This window comes from Bufo gargarizans, chromosome 7, assembly GCF_014858855.1.
Source record: "Bufo gargarizans isolate SCDJY-AF-19 chromosome 7, ASM1485885v1, whole genome shotgun sequence".
NCBI classification, from domain to species: Eukaryota; Metazoa; Chordata; class Amphibia; order Anura; family Bufonidae; genus Bufo; species Bufo gargarizans.
Genome location: NC_058086.1, coordinates 114326465 through 114346584, shown reverse-complemented (window position 1 = coordinate 114346584; position 20120 = coordinate 114326465). Strand labels below are relative to the sequence as shown.

General features: G+C 39.3%; 1 protein-coding gene across 3 annotated transcripts in view; it reads left to right on the top strand.

Moving 5' to 3' along the window:
* The window catches only part of PRG4 (proteoglycan 4), a 152455-nt gene that overhangs the window by 126878 nt on the left and 5457 nt on the right, over positions 1–20120 (top strand). For all 3 annotated transcript variants that reach the window (XM_044301038.1, XM_044301040.1, XM_044301039.1), the window contains 7 exons: positions 3922–4023; positions 4520–4645; positions 4786–5193; positions 11479–11637; positions 11776–12555; positions 15747–15827; positions 16417–16553. In XM_044301038.1, the coding sequence (XP_044156973.1) occupies positions 3922–4023; positions 4520–4645; positions 4786–5193; positions 11479–11637; positions 11776–12555; positions 15747–15827; positions 16417–16553 (1793 nt within the window). The remainder of the gene's footprint in view (positions 1–3921; positions 4024–4519; positions 4646–4785; positions 5194–11478; positions 11638–11775; positions 12556–15746; positions 15828–16416; positions 16554–20120) is intronic.

Genomic DNA, 20120 nt, shown 5'->3' with positions numbered 1-20120 from the left:
TGCCTATTCTGTAAAAACCCTGACCAATTCAGTCCCAGACTTTAAAGCCTTGACCCAGTCTCTAGTCTATAATATTTCTGTGTTCGTTCATATAGTCATTCACCATTTGATGTTGTGACTCGCCCATCTTCAGCAACATCAGATCCTTCAAGTCAGTCCACGTAGCCCCATAAGCCACCTGTATCTGTTGAAGAGTCCTAGAAGTAGACATAAGTCTCGTCAGAGGGTCGGGCAGTCGGGTCAAAAGTCCGAGTTGGTCTTTCAGACTCCAGGGGCGTAAAGAAATTCAGGTTCATGATTCCAGCTGGTAGCTCCAATGACATGTCTGGGTCGTCCTGAGGTTGTATCAGATCCTCCTCCCGTTGCCCCCTGTTGTCCTGTTGTGGGTCTGGGTAGGATGCTTGTCTTAGTCAAAACAGGGTAGAGTCCTACATGTCTGTGGGGTCGGGGGCACCACAGGCTCGACATGCATTGGCCCAGTCTGGATTCTGATTGCCACAGACATTACAAGTCCATCCCGCCGGTCCATTCCCTCTTGGAGGTCTAGGGGCAGTTGGATATGAAGGAGGTCGCTCGTCAGCGTCATTTTCTTTTGATTTCTGAGTATACAACAGTCTACCTCTGACTACTTCTTGCCACCCCTCAGTTTCTTCCCCTGCCACTTTAACCCAGGTATTAACTACTTCTCCACATCCATGATCCTTTATCCAACCACAATGCGTCCTTTTGAATCTTTCCCAAGTATCCACATTCAAATTTCCATGCTTCATTCCTACCTTCTTCAACACCCTGTCAATATTTTTCAAACCTTCTTTTTCTTCCCTCTCTTTGACTAAAGTCTTAGCTGTTTTGTTACTCTTATGTCAATCTTTTTCCACAGAAAGTTAAACAATTATTAAGTCCATTTTCCTCAGTTTCCTCAGAATTTCCCCACTATATTTACCTAGTGTATTCTGTTACTGAGATTCTTAACCAATCAAAACCTCACAAACAGGACATTGGAGTCCAAGGACTTTGATTACCCTTCCTGTAATTCTCCAAGATTTTCCACATACAATAAAGAACAAATAAGGCATATACCAAAACTCCCAAAACTAAACCAAAGACTTCCCAATTGAAACTGTCCATCTCTTAGGTCTCAAAATCCAACAATCATAGTCATTTTCAGGTTCTTATCAAAAATAGGCTCGACCATAAAAGGACTTTAAGGTACATTCAATCACCAGATCCTCGAACCAGACCAAACACTTAGGGAGACACAGATATAGTGTAAGATAAAGTCTCTTCCCTTAGCTTTTAGTGCTATTTCTTATATCTTCAAATCCCGGACCAGAACGTCCAATTTGTCGGAGACCAGATGAAGTGTCCTTTAGTCGAGCCCCATGTTGAGCGTCAAGTTTTTGTCAGGGAAATATCCCTTTATCCTATAATTGTTGGAATCCAAATTAAAGGGATACAAGCACTCGGGGAAACTGAGACAGACATTGGATGTGGCTGGATCAGATTTCTCTCCCCTATATTTCAAAGACAAGCTCACAATATTATTTGCCGTTCAGTGGTGCAGTTATATGTTCTAACGCCTTTTGTTGTGTATATTAGTGGCAAAAGAAACATATATTTGCTGTTCAGTGGTGCAGTTATATGTTCTAAAGCCCTTTTTGTCATGTATTAGTGCAAAAAAAATATATATTATATGCCGTTCAGCGGTGCAGTTATATGTTCTAAAGCCTTTTGTAGCGTTTATTAGTGGCAAAAGAAAAAAATATTCGCCGTTTAGCGGTGCATTTATATGTTCTAAAGCCTTTTGTGGCATGTATAAGTGAAAAGGGAAAACATATATGCTGTTCAGCAGTGCAGTTATATGTTCTAAAGCCTTCTGAGGCGTGTATAAGTGGAAAAAAATAATGGCCTATTTGCTGTTCAGTTATATATTCGAAAGCCTTTTTTTGCATGAATTAGTGGCAAAAAATATATATTATTTGCCGTTCAGTGGTGCAGTTGTATCTTCTAAAGCCTTTTGTGGCGTGTATAAGTTGAAAAAAATAAGGGGCTATTTGCCCTTCAGCAGTGCAGTTATATGTTCTCAAGCCTTTTGTGGCATGTATTACTGGCAAAAGAAAAATATATTTGCTGTTCAGCGGTGCAGTTATATGTTCTAAAGCCCTTTTTATCATGTATTAGTTCCAAAAAACAAATATATTTGCCATTGAGGGGTAAAGTTTCATTGTACTACAGCCACAACCATTTACAATCTGTATTAATAGGATAGATACGTTTGTCCTATTAGCCGTTCTGTGGTGAATTGTGATTGCAGTATTTTATTTTGGGGGTGTATTAATAGGAAAAAGAATACGGGAAAATTGATGGGTGATTGTATACCTCCTTTTGCTGTACAGACCGAATTATGTCAATTAGCCATTCAGTGGTGACTTTTTTTGTGAAACAGGCTTTATTTGGGAAAATTGATGGGTGATTGTAGACCTCTTTTTGCTGTATGGACCGAATTACGTCGATTAGCCATTCGTTGGAGAAGGTTTTTTTTTGTGAAACAGCTTTTTGTGAAAATTGATTGGTGATTGGAGACTCTTCTGTATGGACCAAATTACGTTGATTAGCCATTCAAAGGTGAATTTTTTTGTGAAACAGCCTTTTTGGGGAAAATTGGTCGGTAGCTATAACTATGGTCAAAAACAATATATGTCCTTTACGGCCCACTAGGCAAATGTGGTTCCTGCCCAGCCACACCAGCAACTTGGGTAGGTAACGCCACTTCCACCTTCACGTTCTCACACTGTTGGTCATGCAACAATGTCCGCCTCTACCTCCTCATCGTCCACCGTGTCCTCAGCCTCCACTGCAGGTACAATTGAATACTGATGGATTACTAACCAAATGCTGACCGAGTGAAGTCAGATGCTCAGTTTTTTGGGGGTTATTTCTTGAATGGATCAGAGGAAGGGCAAAATAATCAGTGACATCAACACAAACTTACTGCTGAGACCCTCTCCACTCTGTCGGGGGGCTCTACTTGTATAAGCATTTAATAGAACAGGTTCTGATAATATCTATGTGGAATCAGCTGGCGACGGTGTAAAAGGAGTGCGCGTTTCTTGGCACTAAGATCGTCCTGTAAGGTTGAGTTCATACTTGAGTTATTTGGTCAGTTTTGGCCCCATGACTGCCCAAATAAGTGAAGTGTGCAGTGATTCTAAGAGCAATGCCTGTTATCTGCATGTCATGCTGACTCACAGTATAATTTCACCACCACAGCAGACTCCCTAAAGGCTCTCTGCAGCCAGGGAATAGTCATTTGCGATTCACCGCAAATAAATCCGGATCGATCCAATCTTTTACAAAAAATTAGGCGAACTGGCCGAAACTAATTTTTCTAAAATTTGCTCATCTCTACTTATAATAAATAGCTATTATATTTTATGTCAATTATTTGCTTTGATATATATATATATATATATATATATATATATATATAAAATTATAGTTATTCGTAAAATCTTTATTTTATTAAAGGGACTTTCTCATGTTATAAAGTTGATGAAATATGCCACTATTTTATGATTGGTGTGGGATCTTAGGGATCCTAATGAACCCTGAGAATGAATGGGTGCAGTAATAGTTAAGTGCTTTGTTCTCTTCTATGTTTTTCCAGCACCCCTCACTTGTGACAGTGACACAGTTCCCTGCACAGCCAGGGCACCGCTCTGTAGGGGAAAAACAGTAAACGGGTTCAGTGCTTAACCAACACTGCATCCCCTTCATTTTCAGTGTTGTACAGATATACCATCTTTTTATAAGATGGGAAACCCTTTCAATCTATTTCCTATCCAGTGATATTGCCAATAATTATGTTTTGATTTGAAACCATGAGAGGAAAATTGTAATGACATCTGAGTTTTCCACCAGAGCCATCAAAACCTGGAAAAGGAAAGAACCGTAAAAAGAAGCCTAATCCAAAAGGAAATACAAAACTAAAAAAGAAGATTGACTCAGAAGAAGAAAGACAAGGTAATAAGGGGTTAGGATTTTTATGTTTTTTTTTTAATGAAAACCGTGTATAAAACAGATAGTAGCAAGTTCTGGAAAGTTCTGTAATTTCACAAATTTGGGGAACAGTCTATTTTCGTAGTGGCCAACCTATTTCACTAATGGAGATTTAGATGTAGTCCTTGACTCCATTATTTGCCGGTATATTACATTTAATGTCTTGTGTCCCGTTTCACCAAAGAGGTGGCCAGACTTGCAGTTATTGTTAATTAATGTGTATTTAAAATAAAGAAGCAGATCAGTGAGAATAAATTGGAGTTACTATATTCCTTGTTCACTAAAAAAAGAGGGTGACAGTGCACATGGAAAATAAGCGGCAGGGACTACTGGTTGATCACGTGGGCTGCCTATTCTTCACCACTGCCCTGATGAATTAGGTAGTGTAAGCTGGCAGTTTTACCTAATACATGCACTTAAATTTGTAACTTTTGCTATTTTATTTAATCACTGATTTTAGAAACAGTGGAGAGTGCATTCTCAAGTTCTTCCCAGTCATCATCCTCACATACTAGAAGTAAATCTACCAGAAGGTTAACAGGCAAAAACAAGAAAAAACTTAAAGACAAAAAGAAGAAGACTCCTGGTAAGAAAGGGCACACATTGTGGTAACATACACTTACTGTAGCTGTACTTGTAATAATCATAGGGGCATGCATCTAAATTTTTTATAAAAAGGAAATGCGAGATGTATACTATTTTAACATTTTTTTTTTCTTTAACAAGACATACCAGAAGATCCATTAATGCCACCAAAAACAAAAAAAGACAAAGGGTCACCTCCAACCCCTGTACCCACATTTAAAGATGAAGGCTCTGGAGATGATGGCAGTGGAATGGACTTTTTGTCAACAACTACCCCAACAACAACTTTGATTGTCCACTCAACAACCACATTATCGCAGACTACGAGGGAAAAAAATCAGACTGAAGGCACAGTAAATCCATCGAAGTCAGCAACAAAAATTCCTGATGTAACTTTAGACAATGGAAGATCTACTACACCGAATATTCAGCCAACCAAAGAAGGACCTGAAAAAACCACAAATGTGATGAATGCCTCCACTCAAAGTCCAATAGCAGAGGATACAACCACAGGAAAAGACATGACAACAGATACTCCACTTCAACAAAGTAAGATTCTTAAATACACAACTGCAATTAATGATTTTGGAGCACCAGCTATTGTAACACATACTGTAGCTGGAAAAATAAATGAGGTAACCACATGGTCATCGCCAGATGATGGACCTACTGTGAAACAGCTGGACAATGATACTGTAGGCAAAGACATAACTAGTTCTCTGAATCCTCCAAGTTTGATGGAGATTGCTGCAACAGAAACAATTGATGGTAAAAAAGATATAGAAAGTACATTAGCCCCAAGAATTACACAACTTAAAACAGACAGTGTATCAAATAATGAGACACCCGAAGAAGCAAATAAGGAAATGTCACCTTATCCTATAGCTAGATATAATACTGCAGAATCAACAGCAAGAACATCCATAGTTGTTGAAAGCACAGCCAATACAGTGCCTGAAAAAGGCAATGCAGAAGATATGAAATCTACAATGGAAGAAATTAGAGGATTTATACAAACAACTCCATCAGGAGTAAATAAGCAGTTGATCAGTCCTGAAGTCACACAAACACCCACACAAACTGAAGAGAACAAATCCCCTTATGTAGAACCTGGTTCCACCAGCATGTTTAACATGGCTACAGAACCTACCGATACTGAACATAAATTAAGTACAACAGTTTCAGATGAAATGCATAAAACTGAACAATTTGATACTTTAGCTGAGGCACAAAATATACCACAAGGTTTGACTGAAGGTTCATATGATTTACCACCTGCTACCACTGATGCAACAGAATATGCTTCTAATCGATTGCTGGTTTCTGCTAGAGCATCTCATACGACCCCTTCCAATGATGTGTCTTCACCAGCATATTCTAGAGTTTCAACAAATATAATTTCGGAAAGCTCTACATGGACAAGATTGAAGGACAGCATAATTTCTACAGAAATAAATAGAAATAATATTTTAAGTACTTTGATAACAACAGAGCCAAGTCAAGAGCCAAAAACTGAAACAGACAGAAATACCCATAGAGAGGAAAAGATAAGCACGCCAGACATACTGGATAATGTAGAAACAATCCCATCCAAGCAACCAGCCTTTACTGGAACTCAAAATATCAATGAAAAACAAAATACATCACAGTCAATAGGCGAAGTCTTACCTGACACCACCTCTGCTAGTATCAATTTTAATACATCACCATCAATAGCTGATATGATAATCACAGTGTCTGAACACCTCAGCATGACCACAGCAGAAAACATGTCAAACAATGCATTTAGTGCAGCAAGCTCAGAGCAATCTAAATCAATGACTGAGGAAATGCACTTACCAACAGGCAGGGAACTACATTCAACATCTAAAATGTTAAGGGAAGAACAAACGTTGGTTGATACAACATCCATGCAAACCACATTAACACAGAGTACAGGGCAAACAATAGGAAGCAAAATTACTAAGAGGACTGTCACTGACATCACTGCTATAAGCCTAACAGAGGTTAAAACAAGCTCCGATATAGGAATAACTGAAAATACAGTACAGAGCAGGTCAGAGAGTGATTCCACTACTGAAAAGACAATACCAATTACTTACACATCATTTGTTACCAAATCTGCAGAAGCTGCAAAAAGTACAGTTATATTACATAGCGCTCCACTTCCAATGGAGTTAAGTACACATGAGGCACCAATGGAAGTATCTGATGAAAACATACCAGGAACGAACACCCCATCCCCAACTATCACAATATCTAAAGATGTCACAGTTTCAGATGGGAGGCCTATAGGTACTACACTGAATACTGTAGAAACAAATCCAAATGAGCCATCAACTTTTACTGATGCTCAAAATGTTAATGAAAAGCAAAATACATCAGAATCAATAAGTGACATATTCCCTGACACTATAGATCCAGTGGCCATCACTGTGAGTATCAACATGAATACAGTACCATCAACAGCTAATACAAGAATCACAGAGTCTGAAAGCCTCATTAAGACCTCAGCAGAAAACATATCAAACAATACATTTACTGCAGCAAGCTCAGAGCAATCTAAATCAATGACCAAGGTGACACCCTTAATTACAGTGAGGGAGGTACAGCCAACATCTGAGACGCTGAGGGAGGAACAAACATCAGTTAATGCAACATCCGTAAAAAACACAATAACACAGAGTACAGGGCAAACTGTAGGAACAGAAATTACTAAGGGGACGGTCACTGACATCATTGAAACTGTAGGCCCAACAGAGGTCAAAACAAGCTCTGACATGGCAGTAACTGAACATACAACACAGAGCAAGTCTGAAAGTGATTCCACTACTGAAAAGAAAATAACAATTAGTTACACATCATTTGTTACCAAATCTGCAGAAGCTGAAAAAAGCACAGTTATGTTACATAGCGCTCCACTTCCAATGGAGTTAAGTACACATGAGGCACCAATAGAAGTATCTGATGAAAACATACCAGGAACTAACACCTCCCCCCCAACTATCACAATGTCTCAAGATGTCACAGTTTCAGATAGGAGGCCTATAGGGACCACACTGAATACTGTAGAAACAATTCCAATTGAGCCATCAAGTTTTACTGATGCTCCAAATGTTAATGAAAAGCAAAATACATCAGAATCAATAAGTGACATATTCCCTGACACTATAGATCCAGTGGCCATCACTGTGAGTATCAACATAAATACAGTACCATCAACAGCTAATACAAGAATCACAGAGTCTGAAAGCCTCATTAAGACCTCAGCAGAAAACATATCAAACAATACATTTACTGCAGCAAGCTCAGAGCAATCTAAATCAATGACCAAGGTGACACCCTTAATTACAGTGAGGGAGGTACAGCCAACATCTGAGACGCTGAAGGAAGAACAAACATCAGTTGATGCAACATCCGTAAAAAACACAATAACACAGAGTACAGGGCAAACTGTAGGAACAGAAATTACTAAGGGGACGGTCACTGACATCATTGAAACTGTAGGTCCAACAGGGGTCAAAACAAACTCTGACATGGCAGTAACTGAATATACGCTGAGTCACATTGTAAGTGTGTCAGCAGAAAGTAAGTCTTTAACAGAAGATATTACAAACCATATAGGAACACTTGCCACTGACATAACAAACGTGGAAAGAATAGGTACTGAACCCTTACTTACATCTTCTGTACCAAACAGTCTTACAAATGGTTATTCCACTAGTGAAGTTCCTGACGGAAATGACGTTAAGATGACAGCATATTCTAGCAAAATAACTACTAAATCACAAACTGCAGACATTTCAAACGAGATCCTTAGTCCAACAAGTTTAAATAATGTAGATTTCATTACTGAAAAGACAACAGCAATTAGTTACATAGCAATTGTCACCTCATCTGGAGAAGCTGAAAAAAGTACAAATCAGTTACACAACACTCCACTTCCAGTAGAGTTCAGAACATATGAAGCACCAGGGGAAAAAGATGGTGAAAACATACAAGGAACTAGTACACCTTTCACAAAGTCTAAAGATTCCACAGTTTCACCAGATGTGATACCTACAAGCACCCTACATAAAACCACAAATATACTGGTAGGAACTCTATTAACTGGCACAGCAAACACAGAGAACTTCCCTACACAAAGAGTAGAAGTAAGGGAAGGGACAAAGTCAACAGAAGCTCACCCAACTCCCACCAAAACGACAGATGTTTTGTCTAAAGCTATAGAAGTAGATAATAAAACAGTTTCACAATTTACTGTAAAGAGACCTGATGAAAAGCCAGCTACGTACATACTCTCAACTGTAGTAGAAGGCTTGTCAACAGTAGAGAATGTAGAATCTCTCTCAGTGGAAAGAATTCATCTTGCACATACATCTAAAGACAATCTAATAGCAACATCTACCACAGCACAAGCACTGCAGACCACAGACAACACTAAACAACAAAACACAGGTGGCATTCAGTCGACTGTATTTCACAGTAAAAAAACTGCAATATATTTATCTACAACTGCTGAAGATATAGAAATAGGAAAAGGTACTACATCAAGCGAAAGCAGTCATAATTTATCCTCCAGGGAGCAGACCTTTACTCTTACTACAGCTCCAACAAACAGTAATAATATGTATAGCACTGTTTTCTCTGATAAAGAAGTTTCAGTTTCAGAAATTAAATCAGCAAATGGAAGACAGACAGAGAGAATGTATGAAAGCTCCCAAACACCAAAAGATGTTATAATAGAGAAAGAAAGCTTAGGTGGAACCACCATGCAAACTTCATTGCTCTCAGTTACTACAGACCACCCTAATGGTGGCTCTACTTACCCTACTTCATTATCCAATGACTTAAAGACAGATCAAATATTAACGTCATCTACAGTAGAAGAATCTAATAATCCTACAGTATCACTTACCAGTGATATTGATTATTCTCCAAAAAATCCCAATGAAACAGAGCACGAGAAGCAAACAGTAAGTGCACAAACTGTAAAAGACTCAGCAACTATCACATTAATGGGAAATACAGATATTCAATTTAATTTAGCTACATCAGACACACCAACACCCTCAGATGTTTCAGAATACCAAAAGCCAGATGTGTCACCTACAAATTCATTGCTTAAAGAAGAAATTAAACAACCTCTAAAGGAAATATTTTCTAGTGTAATGCCAGGTGATGGCACAACATCAAGTGTAAGAGCACCATTAACATTTAGCCAAAAAGATACGTCTATAGATATCACATTGATTAATGTAGAAGAACAGCCTACACAATTAATTGAAGGAACTAGCACAAAGTTTCAATCTTCTGATGAGATAACTCATTCCCAATCTATCACCAATAGGGATGACAACATTGTCACTGGGAATGTAAGTTTAAGTGAGTTCCCAATAATAACAATACCAAATAGAAATGATGCATTGCAGCAAACAACAAAACAAGTACTAGTTAAAACACAAGAAACAGTAGACTTAGCTTCAGTAAAAACATCAATGCATTATATAAGGCCCACTGAAGACCTATTAACTAGTTCTGACAGTATGAAAAGTATAACAGTAACCACTCTAGGGCCAAAAGAAACATTCACACATAGCATATCCAGATCTTCTCCATTTTTTGCCAAAACAACACAGATACAAAAAGACACTACAGCACTTACAGTGACTGAAACAGTGCATGCGACCCAATGGCCACACACTGAGGTTAGCACAGAGCAGTCTGAGAGAACACCTTTTTCTACAAATGTAACTGACCCACTATTATCCAGTGCTACTATGTTTAGTAGCATGACTAGAGAGGAAGCAAGCACTACTCTACCAATTGTGACTAATGAGGAACCTATGCTAACCCATGTTGGAACGAACACAGTTGCAGAACTGCCATTAAGTGAGGAACAGATGTCAACAATTACTGAAGCGCCTACATTGTTTAGTACCCAAGACAGTGAGGAAACTAGTCTAATTTCAAGAATGTCTTTATCGGGAACAAGCAACCATGCATTTATGTCAAATGAAGATACTATAAAGCCAGAGTTGGTTACAGGGGATACCAATGCAGAAATGGAAACTAGCATCTCCACAATAGTTGCAAAAGAACACATTGCCACTACTGAGGATGCTAATGTTCTAACTACTGTATTGGATAAAGATTCCAGTGATGGCCACTCAAACTATGTGACGAGGAATACAGAAGGAATTTTTATAATGGCAACTGAAAAAAACAAATCTTTGACAACACAACTCAGTAGCCAGGGAGATACAGCTACTTATGCTACTTCCTCAACAGCAGACCTGACAAAATCCACTGTAGCCACAACAAACAAGGATACACCAATGTCCACATCTTTTAAATTGTTAGACAAATATTACACAACTAGAGGGACTGCAGATTCTTCTAGAGCCAAGGCATTGTCTATTATGGACACCACTAGATCTCAGGGTTTACACATAGGGGAAACAAATAATGAAAATGAACAAGTAACCAGTGAACCTACTGTACCGTTTTCAGCTACAAGAAAGGACTACTTACTGAGTACTCTTCTTGATATAGATACTAGCAGAATAGGGAATGCTTATGGGCTGACACCTCTTGATAGCTCTGTAAGTCCAAAGTATTCACAACTTCCTTATATCACAAGCAGAAAATATGGATTTGAAGGTATTAGCTCTAGTAGGCAAGGTTGGGGTGGTAGCACTGACCAACATGTCCCTATAAAGGCAGTTTCTGCCTCAGCAATTGAGCCTAATGTCACAAATTCTAAGCACACAAGCAAACATTTTACAAGCACATCATACATGAATTTACATGACCCTTCTTTTAATTTTACAGTGAGCAAATTGAAAACTCCCCAGGATCAAAGCACAGTCGATTCTAGTGATATACCTCTTGTAACAGTCTCTGGAAAACTCCAGGGAACCACAAATACACTGTCCTTTAATAGCGAACCAGTGGATCCAACAAAACATACAGTTCCTATCACTTATGATGGTAAATATATCAGTTCTAAACAAGCGACTGGTACATGGCACAATGCAAATGTGCCTTCTGAATTTACAGATAACCCACTTGACCAAAGCACTGGCTATTTCATGGCACATACTAATATAATGCCTTTCTCTACCACAGCTACAACACAGAAAAGAGAACAAGCACAAACCATGGAAACAATAGCCTACAGTGATATCACAGTGATTACAGAATCAACTACACGGCATTCAGATCACACTACAAAAACCACCACAAAAGAGCCAAGTACTGAACCACAGCAGAAACCGACAACAGAGCAATTGGTCAAAGTAACAACGGAAAAATCTGAAGATGAATCTGAGATTTCTACAACAATGAGCACTGGTAATGACAGACCAACTACAACCAAAAGTATTGTTGTTCAAACAACTAAACATACAGATGAGGATGACACCGAGATGTCCACGAAGTCCATGCGTCCAACAAAAAGACCATACCCTTTTCCTACGTACAAACCAACAGAACCTGAAGAGATGGAGAATACTAAATCCACCAAGCCTTCCACAACTAACCAATATCATGTTTGTGATTTGTTGAAAGACGAAGCAATAAAACTGAGAATATCAGATAATGACCTTCAACATATCATTGAAATATGTACTGAGATGCAGCAACAGTATCAGTATCCACTTGTAAGTACACCATCTCCAGATATAAAACAGCCTAATGCAGATGATAGAAATATACCTGCCGGCTACCCACATCTGATAACACCTAACTGGAACCAACAACCAGGAACAAGAATCATTCAGATAGTGGAGGAAATATATCGGAGGATGAATAGTTCCCCAGTGACAAATATCACAGTAGTACATGGCTACACAATACATAAGCCATCAAAATGGTTATTGCTGCTTAATAAAATCAAAAGCTCAAATGGTAAGTACAATTTTCTATTGCTGTCTTCATTTCTAACTTTTTCAAAATATTTTCACTTCATGTATCCTCCTTCTTAAATTTTTAGAGGTTTCAATGTGCCAAAGGCATCAAGATATGAAATATAAATATGTATCTAGCTGAAGTTCATTCTTCTGTACCAGTTAACAGAGGTACAGATGACTAGCATTACTGGTATTCATTATATTCACTTTCCACACACACTCAGCCGCTATCAATCCCAAGTTCAGAGCTTAGTTCATAGGAGTCTAGAGAGCATATAGCACAATGTTCCTTATATGAAAGGGGGCATGGCACCCCAGAAATACAGAGAAGCTGTAGGACTTTATTCACATTGTTACCCACAGAAAAGTCTGTACTGGATGTGACTGTTTATACTTAATATATCCATCATATCCTTTGTGTTACTGAGAAGCTCATTTTGCTTGACAGGTAAGACTTGGTTTAGGCTACTTTCACACTAGCTTTTTCTTTTCTGGCATAGAGTTCCGTCACAGGGGCTCTATACCGGAAAAGAACTGATCAGGCATATCCCCATGCATTCTAAATGGAGAGTAATCCGTTCAGTTTGCATCAGGATGTCTTCAGTTCAGTCATTTTGACTGACCAGGCAAAAGAGAAAACCGCAGCATGCTACGGTTTTATCTCCGGCGAAAAAAACTGAAGACTTGCCTGAGAAATGTATTAGTGCCGGATCCGGCATTCGAAAATACCGGAATGACGGATCCGTCCTTCCGGTCTGCGCATGGGCAGACCTTTAAAAATGAAAAATAAATAAATTCAGGATCCGTTTTGCCTGATGACACCGGAAAAACGGATCCGGTATTACAATGCATTTTTCTGACTGATCAGGCATTTTTCAGACTGATCAGGATCCTGATCAGTCAGAAAAATGACATGCGTTTGCATACAGTTTGCCTGATCAGGCAGGCAGTTCAGGCAACTGAACTGCCTGCCGGAATCAAACAACGCAAGTGTGACAGTACCCTTAGGGTACTTTCACACTAGCGTTGTTATTTTCCGGCGCATAGAGTTCCGTCACAGAGGCTCTATATAGGAAAAGACCTGATCAGTTATATCCCCATGCATTCTGAATGGAGAGTAATCCGTTCAGGATGTCTTCAGTTCAGTCATTTTGACTGATCAGGTAAAAGATAAAACCGTAGCATGCTACGGTTTTATCTCCGGTGAAAAAAGCTGAAGACTTGCCGGAATGCCATAGGAATGTTTTAGTGCCGGATCCGGCATTCAAAATACCGGAATGCGCAGACAGGTAAAAATTTGAAAAAAAGATACAAGACGGATCCATCTGTCCGCATGACAAGGAGAGATGGCTCTGTTCTTGCAATGCATTTGTGTGACAGATCCGCATCCGGATGCATCTCACAAATGCTTTCAGTCACATGCAGATCGGCGGATCCGGCGGGCAGTTCCGACGATGGAACTGCCCGCCGTATCACACTGCCGCAAGTGTGAAAATAGCCTTACATTGCATCATGAATTCTGTTTATAACTGGGGAATGATAGTGGCAAATCTTGATGAACCCATTGCTATCAAAACACTGCAAAGGGTGAAAACAGAGTCCCTGAGTCCCGGAGACTCAACACAAATGTGAACAGGGCCCAATACTATTTCCTCATCTTTCTTAATTATTCATGATTCTATAAATCTTGCTGCCAATAGTGATGAGCGGCATAGGCAATATTTGTTTTCACTATATTTTGCAAATTTTTTGCATAATATTCGCAGAAATTAGCAAATTCTAGAATTCGTGATTTCCAGTCATTATTTTCACGATTGCACAAATCGGCACTAATGATGCTCATATTTTTTGCGCAATACATGCAACTTCACATTTTATCATGTCTGAGTAGATATTACTGATTGGTGCACTAAGTATTGTTGTGACATCACAGCACTATGTCTGTAGCATGTATGTATGTATGGACAGCAGAACTGCACCCTACACTATATCACTATCTAATCTACACTGACTATCTCCCACTAACTATCTGTATTATATATATGAGCTAACTAACTATCTAATGTAATTGGATCCAGATGAAAGCACAGAGCACAGCAATGACATTTCTCTCTCTCTCTCAGAACTGCAAAAAAAGCAGAAAATGGCTGCTGGGGAGGTTCTTATATAGTAAGGGGGAGGCAACTTTCCTATTGGTTGCTAGGGATGTTGCTAAGCTCAGACAAAGATATTGCAGCCTTCTCATTGGCCCACAAGCAAGAAAGGAGGTTACTGATGGAAAAAAAAATCTAGAATATTCACAATTACGAATATATAGCACTATATTCTACATCTTCACGAATTCTCAAGGTGCCGATATTCGCGATAAAAATTTGCAATTAAAATATTCACAATCAACAATACCATTTAACACCATGGGGGAAATTTATTAAAACTGATGTAAATTGGTTGCCCATAGCAATCAATCAGATCCCACCTTTCATTTTTCAAAGGAGCCCTGAAAAATGAAAAGTGGATCGGATTGGTTGCTATGGGCAACTGAGCTAGTTTTCCTTTATACCACTTTTGATAAATTTCTCCCGTTGTTTTCTGGTGGTGTTTTTCCTAATAATAATGTTTGGGCATTTTGAAGACATTGTAAATATGTGCTCACAACATGCCAACTTCCTTTTGTCTACAGTTTGGCATATTAAGTAGTCCCCTGTGCAATGGCCTTCCAGCAAGTTTTCCTGTAGTGTCTATGGCCAGTCCACCCCTCTAAATGATAAAAACAAATAATTTAAAACATAATACAACTGTAACCTATCAATTCTGTAAGAACCTAGGAGTAGATGGTAAATCATATTATGTGGCCTTTTGAAAAATGACACTAGATCACATTATTATTATTTATTATTAACTCATTCCATGACGCTGTACTTATGATAAGGGTTGCACATACATAATACAGATAATTGCACTAAGCATGAGCAAGACGAGTTACAGACTGGTACAGAAGGAGTGAGGGCCCTGCCCACAAGGGCTTACAATCTACAAGTTATCATTACTATTAATCATTAACTGTAATATTATGAAAAAGATCTGGTACAAAATCTCCCAAACACCAGATCAAATATAGTTAGTGGCTGCACATTCCATCCAACAGGAAAGTGAAATATATCTAACAAACATCTTGATATTAAACCCTAGATCCGGAGAAGAATTTGTGCATTGGGCCACCAGCAGATGGAATGACTACTCTGCAGAATGGATCCATGGTGGTCTTTCGAGGTATGTCACTTGATCTTATGCGATAGCTATCAAATTGTCTACCCTATAGAAAAAAAGGTTTCACTACTATAAGCCTTAGGCTACATGCACACGACCGTTGTGTGTTTTGCGGTCTGCAAATTGCAGATCTGCAAAACATGGATGGCGTCCGTGTGCGTTCCGCAATTTGCACGGACAAGAATAGGACATGCTATATTTTTTTTGCGGGGCCACGGAACGGAGCAACGGATGCGGACAGCATATGGAGTGCTGTCCGCATCTTTTGCGGACCCATTGAAGTGAATGGGTCCGCATCCGAGCCGCCAAAACTGCGGCTCGGATTCTGACTAAAACAACGGTTGTGTGCATGTGGCCTTAGGAGTAGCCTTAGTCCAAAGAAGAACGGCAGCTCTCATAGTTTATTAATACTTGTACATATGGATAATTTGTAATATACTATGTGTGTACCAGAAAAAGGTTTTTTAAGAATTCAACAATTGCATATTCGTGTATATAACTAGTCTAATCTAGTAAACCTTACTGTGCATAAGCACCCATATAAAATCCCATGCTAACCATTTCTTTCTGATAAAATGTTGGGTAATTTCAGGTCACTACTTTTGGACTCTAAATCAAGGAGGTGTAATGGGGTGTCCACGCAAAATTACCGAAGTATGGGGTATTCCCTCGCCAATTGACACAGTATTTACTAGATGTAATTGTGGTGGAAAAACCTTCTTTTTTAAGGTAAGAATTTTAATATTTTTTCACAGTGTAAAATATGAGTCCCTAATGCCATTGGCAGTAAGGTCAGGAAGTGTAAAATCTAGCACCTATCTAATATACAGTTGCATGAAAAAGTATGTGAACCCTTTGGAATGATCTGGATTTCTGCACAAATTGGTCATAAAATGTGATCTGATCTTCATCTAAGTCACAACAATAGACAATCACAGTCTGCTTAAACTAATACCACACAAAGAATTAAATGTTACCATGTTTTTATAGAACACACCATGTAAACATTCACAGTGCAGGTGGAAAAAGTATGTGAACCCTTGGATTTAATAACTGGTTGAACCTCCTTTGGCAGCAATAACTTCAACCAAACGTTTCCTGTAGTTGCCGATCAGACGTGCACAACGGTCAGGAGTAATTCTTGACCATTCCTCTTTACAGAACTGTTTCAGTTAAGCAATATTCTTGGGATGTCTGGTGTGAATCGCTTTCTTGAGGTCATGCCACAGCATCTCAATCGGGTTGAGGTCACGACTCTGACTGGGCCACTCCAGAAGGCGTATTTTCTTCTGTTTAAGGCATTCTGTTGTTGATTTACTTCTATGCTTTGGGTGTCCTTTTGCAACACCCATCTTCTGTTGAGCTTCAGCTGGTGGACAGATGGCCTTAAGTTCTCCTGCAAAATGTCTTGATAAACTTGGGAATTCATTTTCCCTTCGATGATAGCAATCCGTCCAGGCCCTGACGCAGCAAAGCAGCCCCAAACCATGATGCTCCCACCCCCATACTTTACAGTTGAGATGAGGTTTTGATGTTGGTGTGCTGTGCCTCTTTTTCTCCACACATAGTGTTGTGTGTTTCTTCCAAACAACTCAACTTTGGTTTCATCTGTCCACAGAATATTTTGCCAGTACTGCTGTGGAACATTCAGGTGCTCTTGTGCAAACTGTAAACGTGCAGCAATGTTTTTTTGGACAGCAGTGGCTTCCTCTGTGGTATCCTCCCATGAAATCCATTCTTGTTTAGTGTTTTACGTATCGTAGATTCGCTAACAGGGTTGTTAGCATATGTCAGAGACTTTTGTAAGTCTTTAGCTGACACTCTAGGATTCTTCTTCACCTCATTGAGCAGTCTGCGCTGTGCTCTTGCAGTCATCTTTACATGACGGCCACTCCTAGGGAGAGTAGCAGTAGTGCTGAACTTTCTCCATTTATAGACAATTTGTCTTACCGTGGACTGATGAACAGCAAGGCTTTTGGAGATACTGTTATAACCCTTTCCAGCTTTATGCAAGTCAACTATTCTTAATTGTAGGTCTTCTGAGAGCTCTTTTGTGCGAGGCATCATTCACATCAGGCGATGCTTCTTGAGAAAAGCAAACCCAGAACTGGTGGCTGTAACCAACACCTCCAATCTGATCTCATTAATTGGACTCCAGTTCGCTGACACCTCACTCCAATTAGCTCTTGGAGATGTCATTAGTCTAGGGGTTCACATACTTTTTCCACCTGCACTGTGAATGTTTACATGGTGTGTTCAATAAAAACATGGTAATATTTAATTCTTTGTGCGTTATTAGTTTAAGCAGACTGTGATTGTCTATTGTTGTGACTTAGATGAAGATCAGATCACATTTTATGACCAATTTGTGCAGAAATCCATATCATTCCAAAGGGTTCATATACTTTTTCTTGCAACTGTATTTCCATTACCCTATTTTGCACTCATTTTATGGTTTATTATACAGGGTAGAAAAAAAGGCTATCTACTTTTGCTAGATGTTATAATGTCTAATTGTATTATAATTATGGTTTGGGTGAATACAGAAGACAGTCCTGATCATTAATACACGCACACCAAAATATTAAATGGGTTTTCTCACTAGAGACATTTACAACATTCTGATTAGGTATACCACAAGAGCACTCTGCTTTTCAAATTTCTCCCACTCATTGTAATAAAGCAAAAACAGCAGTCAGATCCCTAACAATCACACAGGGGAAACATGTGAGGTTACAGTGGGCTGATGGGGGTAGTAGTTCATGTACTCATGCAGCCAGCCAGTCGCAGGGGCAACACGTGAGATGCACGGTGGACCGATGAGGGGCCAAATAATATAACACACAGTTCATCAGTTTACTCTGGTCTCAACTGAACTCCACTCAATCTGCCTAATCTGTCTCACTAGGCCTGACCTGGGTATATATAGGACCTAAGCTTTATCCCCATCTAGTGGTGGGATGTATAAATTACACCTAATAGGCCTGTTAACAGGGATTTTGCAGATACATAAATGCAAAGTTATACCATACTGTACAATGCAATTGTTAAGATCAAAAAGTACTTTTAAGCAGTGCCCACACACACGTAGTGGGACGCTGCACTCACAGTTAGCAGAGTCTTCCTGGGCCGGCAGTGCAATGGATGGGAAGACAGCACTAAATTCTCTGGGGCACTCTCTATTGCAGGGAACACCAGCCAGATGGAAGTTGAGGTGCCCTTGATGGTATAGGTGTTTAAGGGGCTTTGGTGGCTGGGCCCCTGTGTTCGTGACGCCAGCACCGTAAGGTGCAAATGTTGAGTGTAGTAGTAGTAATGAAGAGTCAGTTGTTGCAAAACAATTGAACATTTACTTAAATCAATAGTCTCAAGGCAGATGTTACAGTCCATCAATAAAGTGCATTCATATGGCACCAGTAATGATTCAGATGTTAAGGTAATTGTAATCCTTATATCAGGTTAAGGCAATTATCAATAGAGGGATTTTCTAATGCTGTTACTTGATAGGCAAAGACTGAGTATATTTACTTTAAAGGGAACCTGTCATGTGGATATTTGATTATAATCAAACTAATTATATACAATCATTAACTACTAAAAAGTACCTTAAGATGTATTCACTTACTGGTGTGACAGATGGTTACCTCATAATATACACACAAAGATGCCATATGCCGCATGCTAATGAGCTGATTTGAGTCCAGCGTGATGTCAGTGAGTCCAGCGTTTATTTAATTCACAGCTATAGCCACTCCCCTGCCCACCTGCTGCTGATTCATATGGAAAATAACTGTCAATCAGCAGCAGGTAGGCGGGGAGAGTCAGGAGCTCATGAATATTCAGGACTCACCATTTTCAGCTGGAGCTTTTCAATACAAGATGTTGGCAGATTGACTGGGTCAATTAAAGAAAGTGAGCCATCATTTCGCTAAGAGAATCAGTCACTTATTTATGTTGCCCTTAGTTAGGGCACCATAAAACTGGTGACAGGTTCCCTTTAAGTCCCAACTATAGCACTCTGGTACTAAATATGCTGTTTTCTACTTATCTTGAGCTAGCCAATAAGGGTGTTCTCCCTTGTGGCAGGCATCAGTTTTCTGCTACATTATTTGCAGGATGCTCTCCTGAAGGATTCAGGTTTCCACTATATCCCGAAGGCTTCTAGTTAATAAGGACAATTCTGCGCACTAATTATCCATTCGTGTCCCGGCTGTAACTTTCACTAGGCTTGCTTCATATTTATACATAGACTTATGGTCTTGTGCTTGCCTGCTGTAGATAAATGTTCGCTGTACT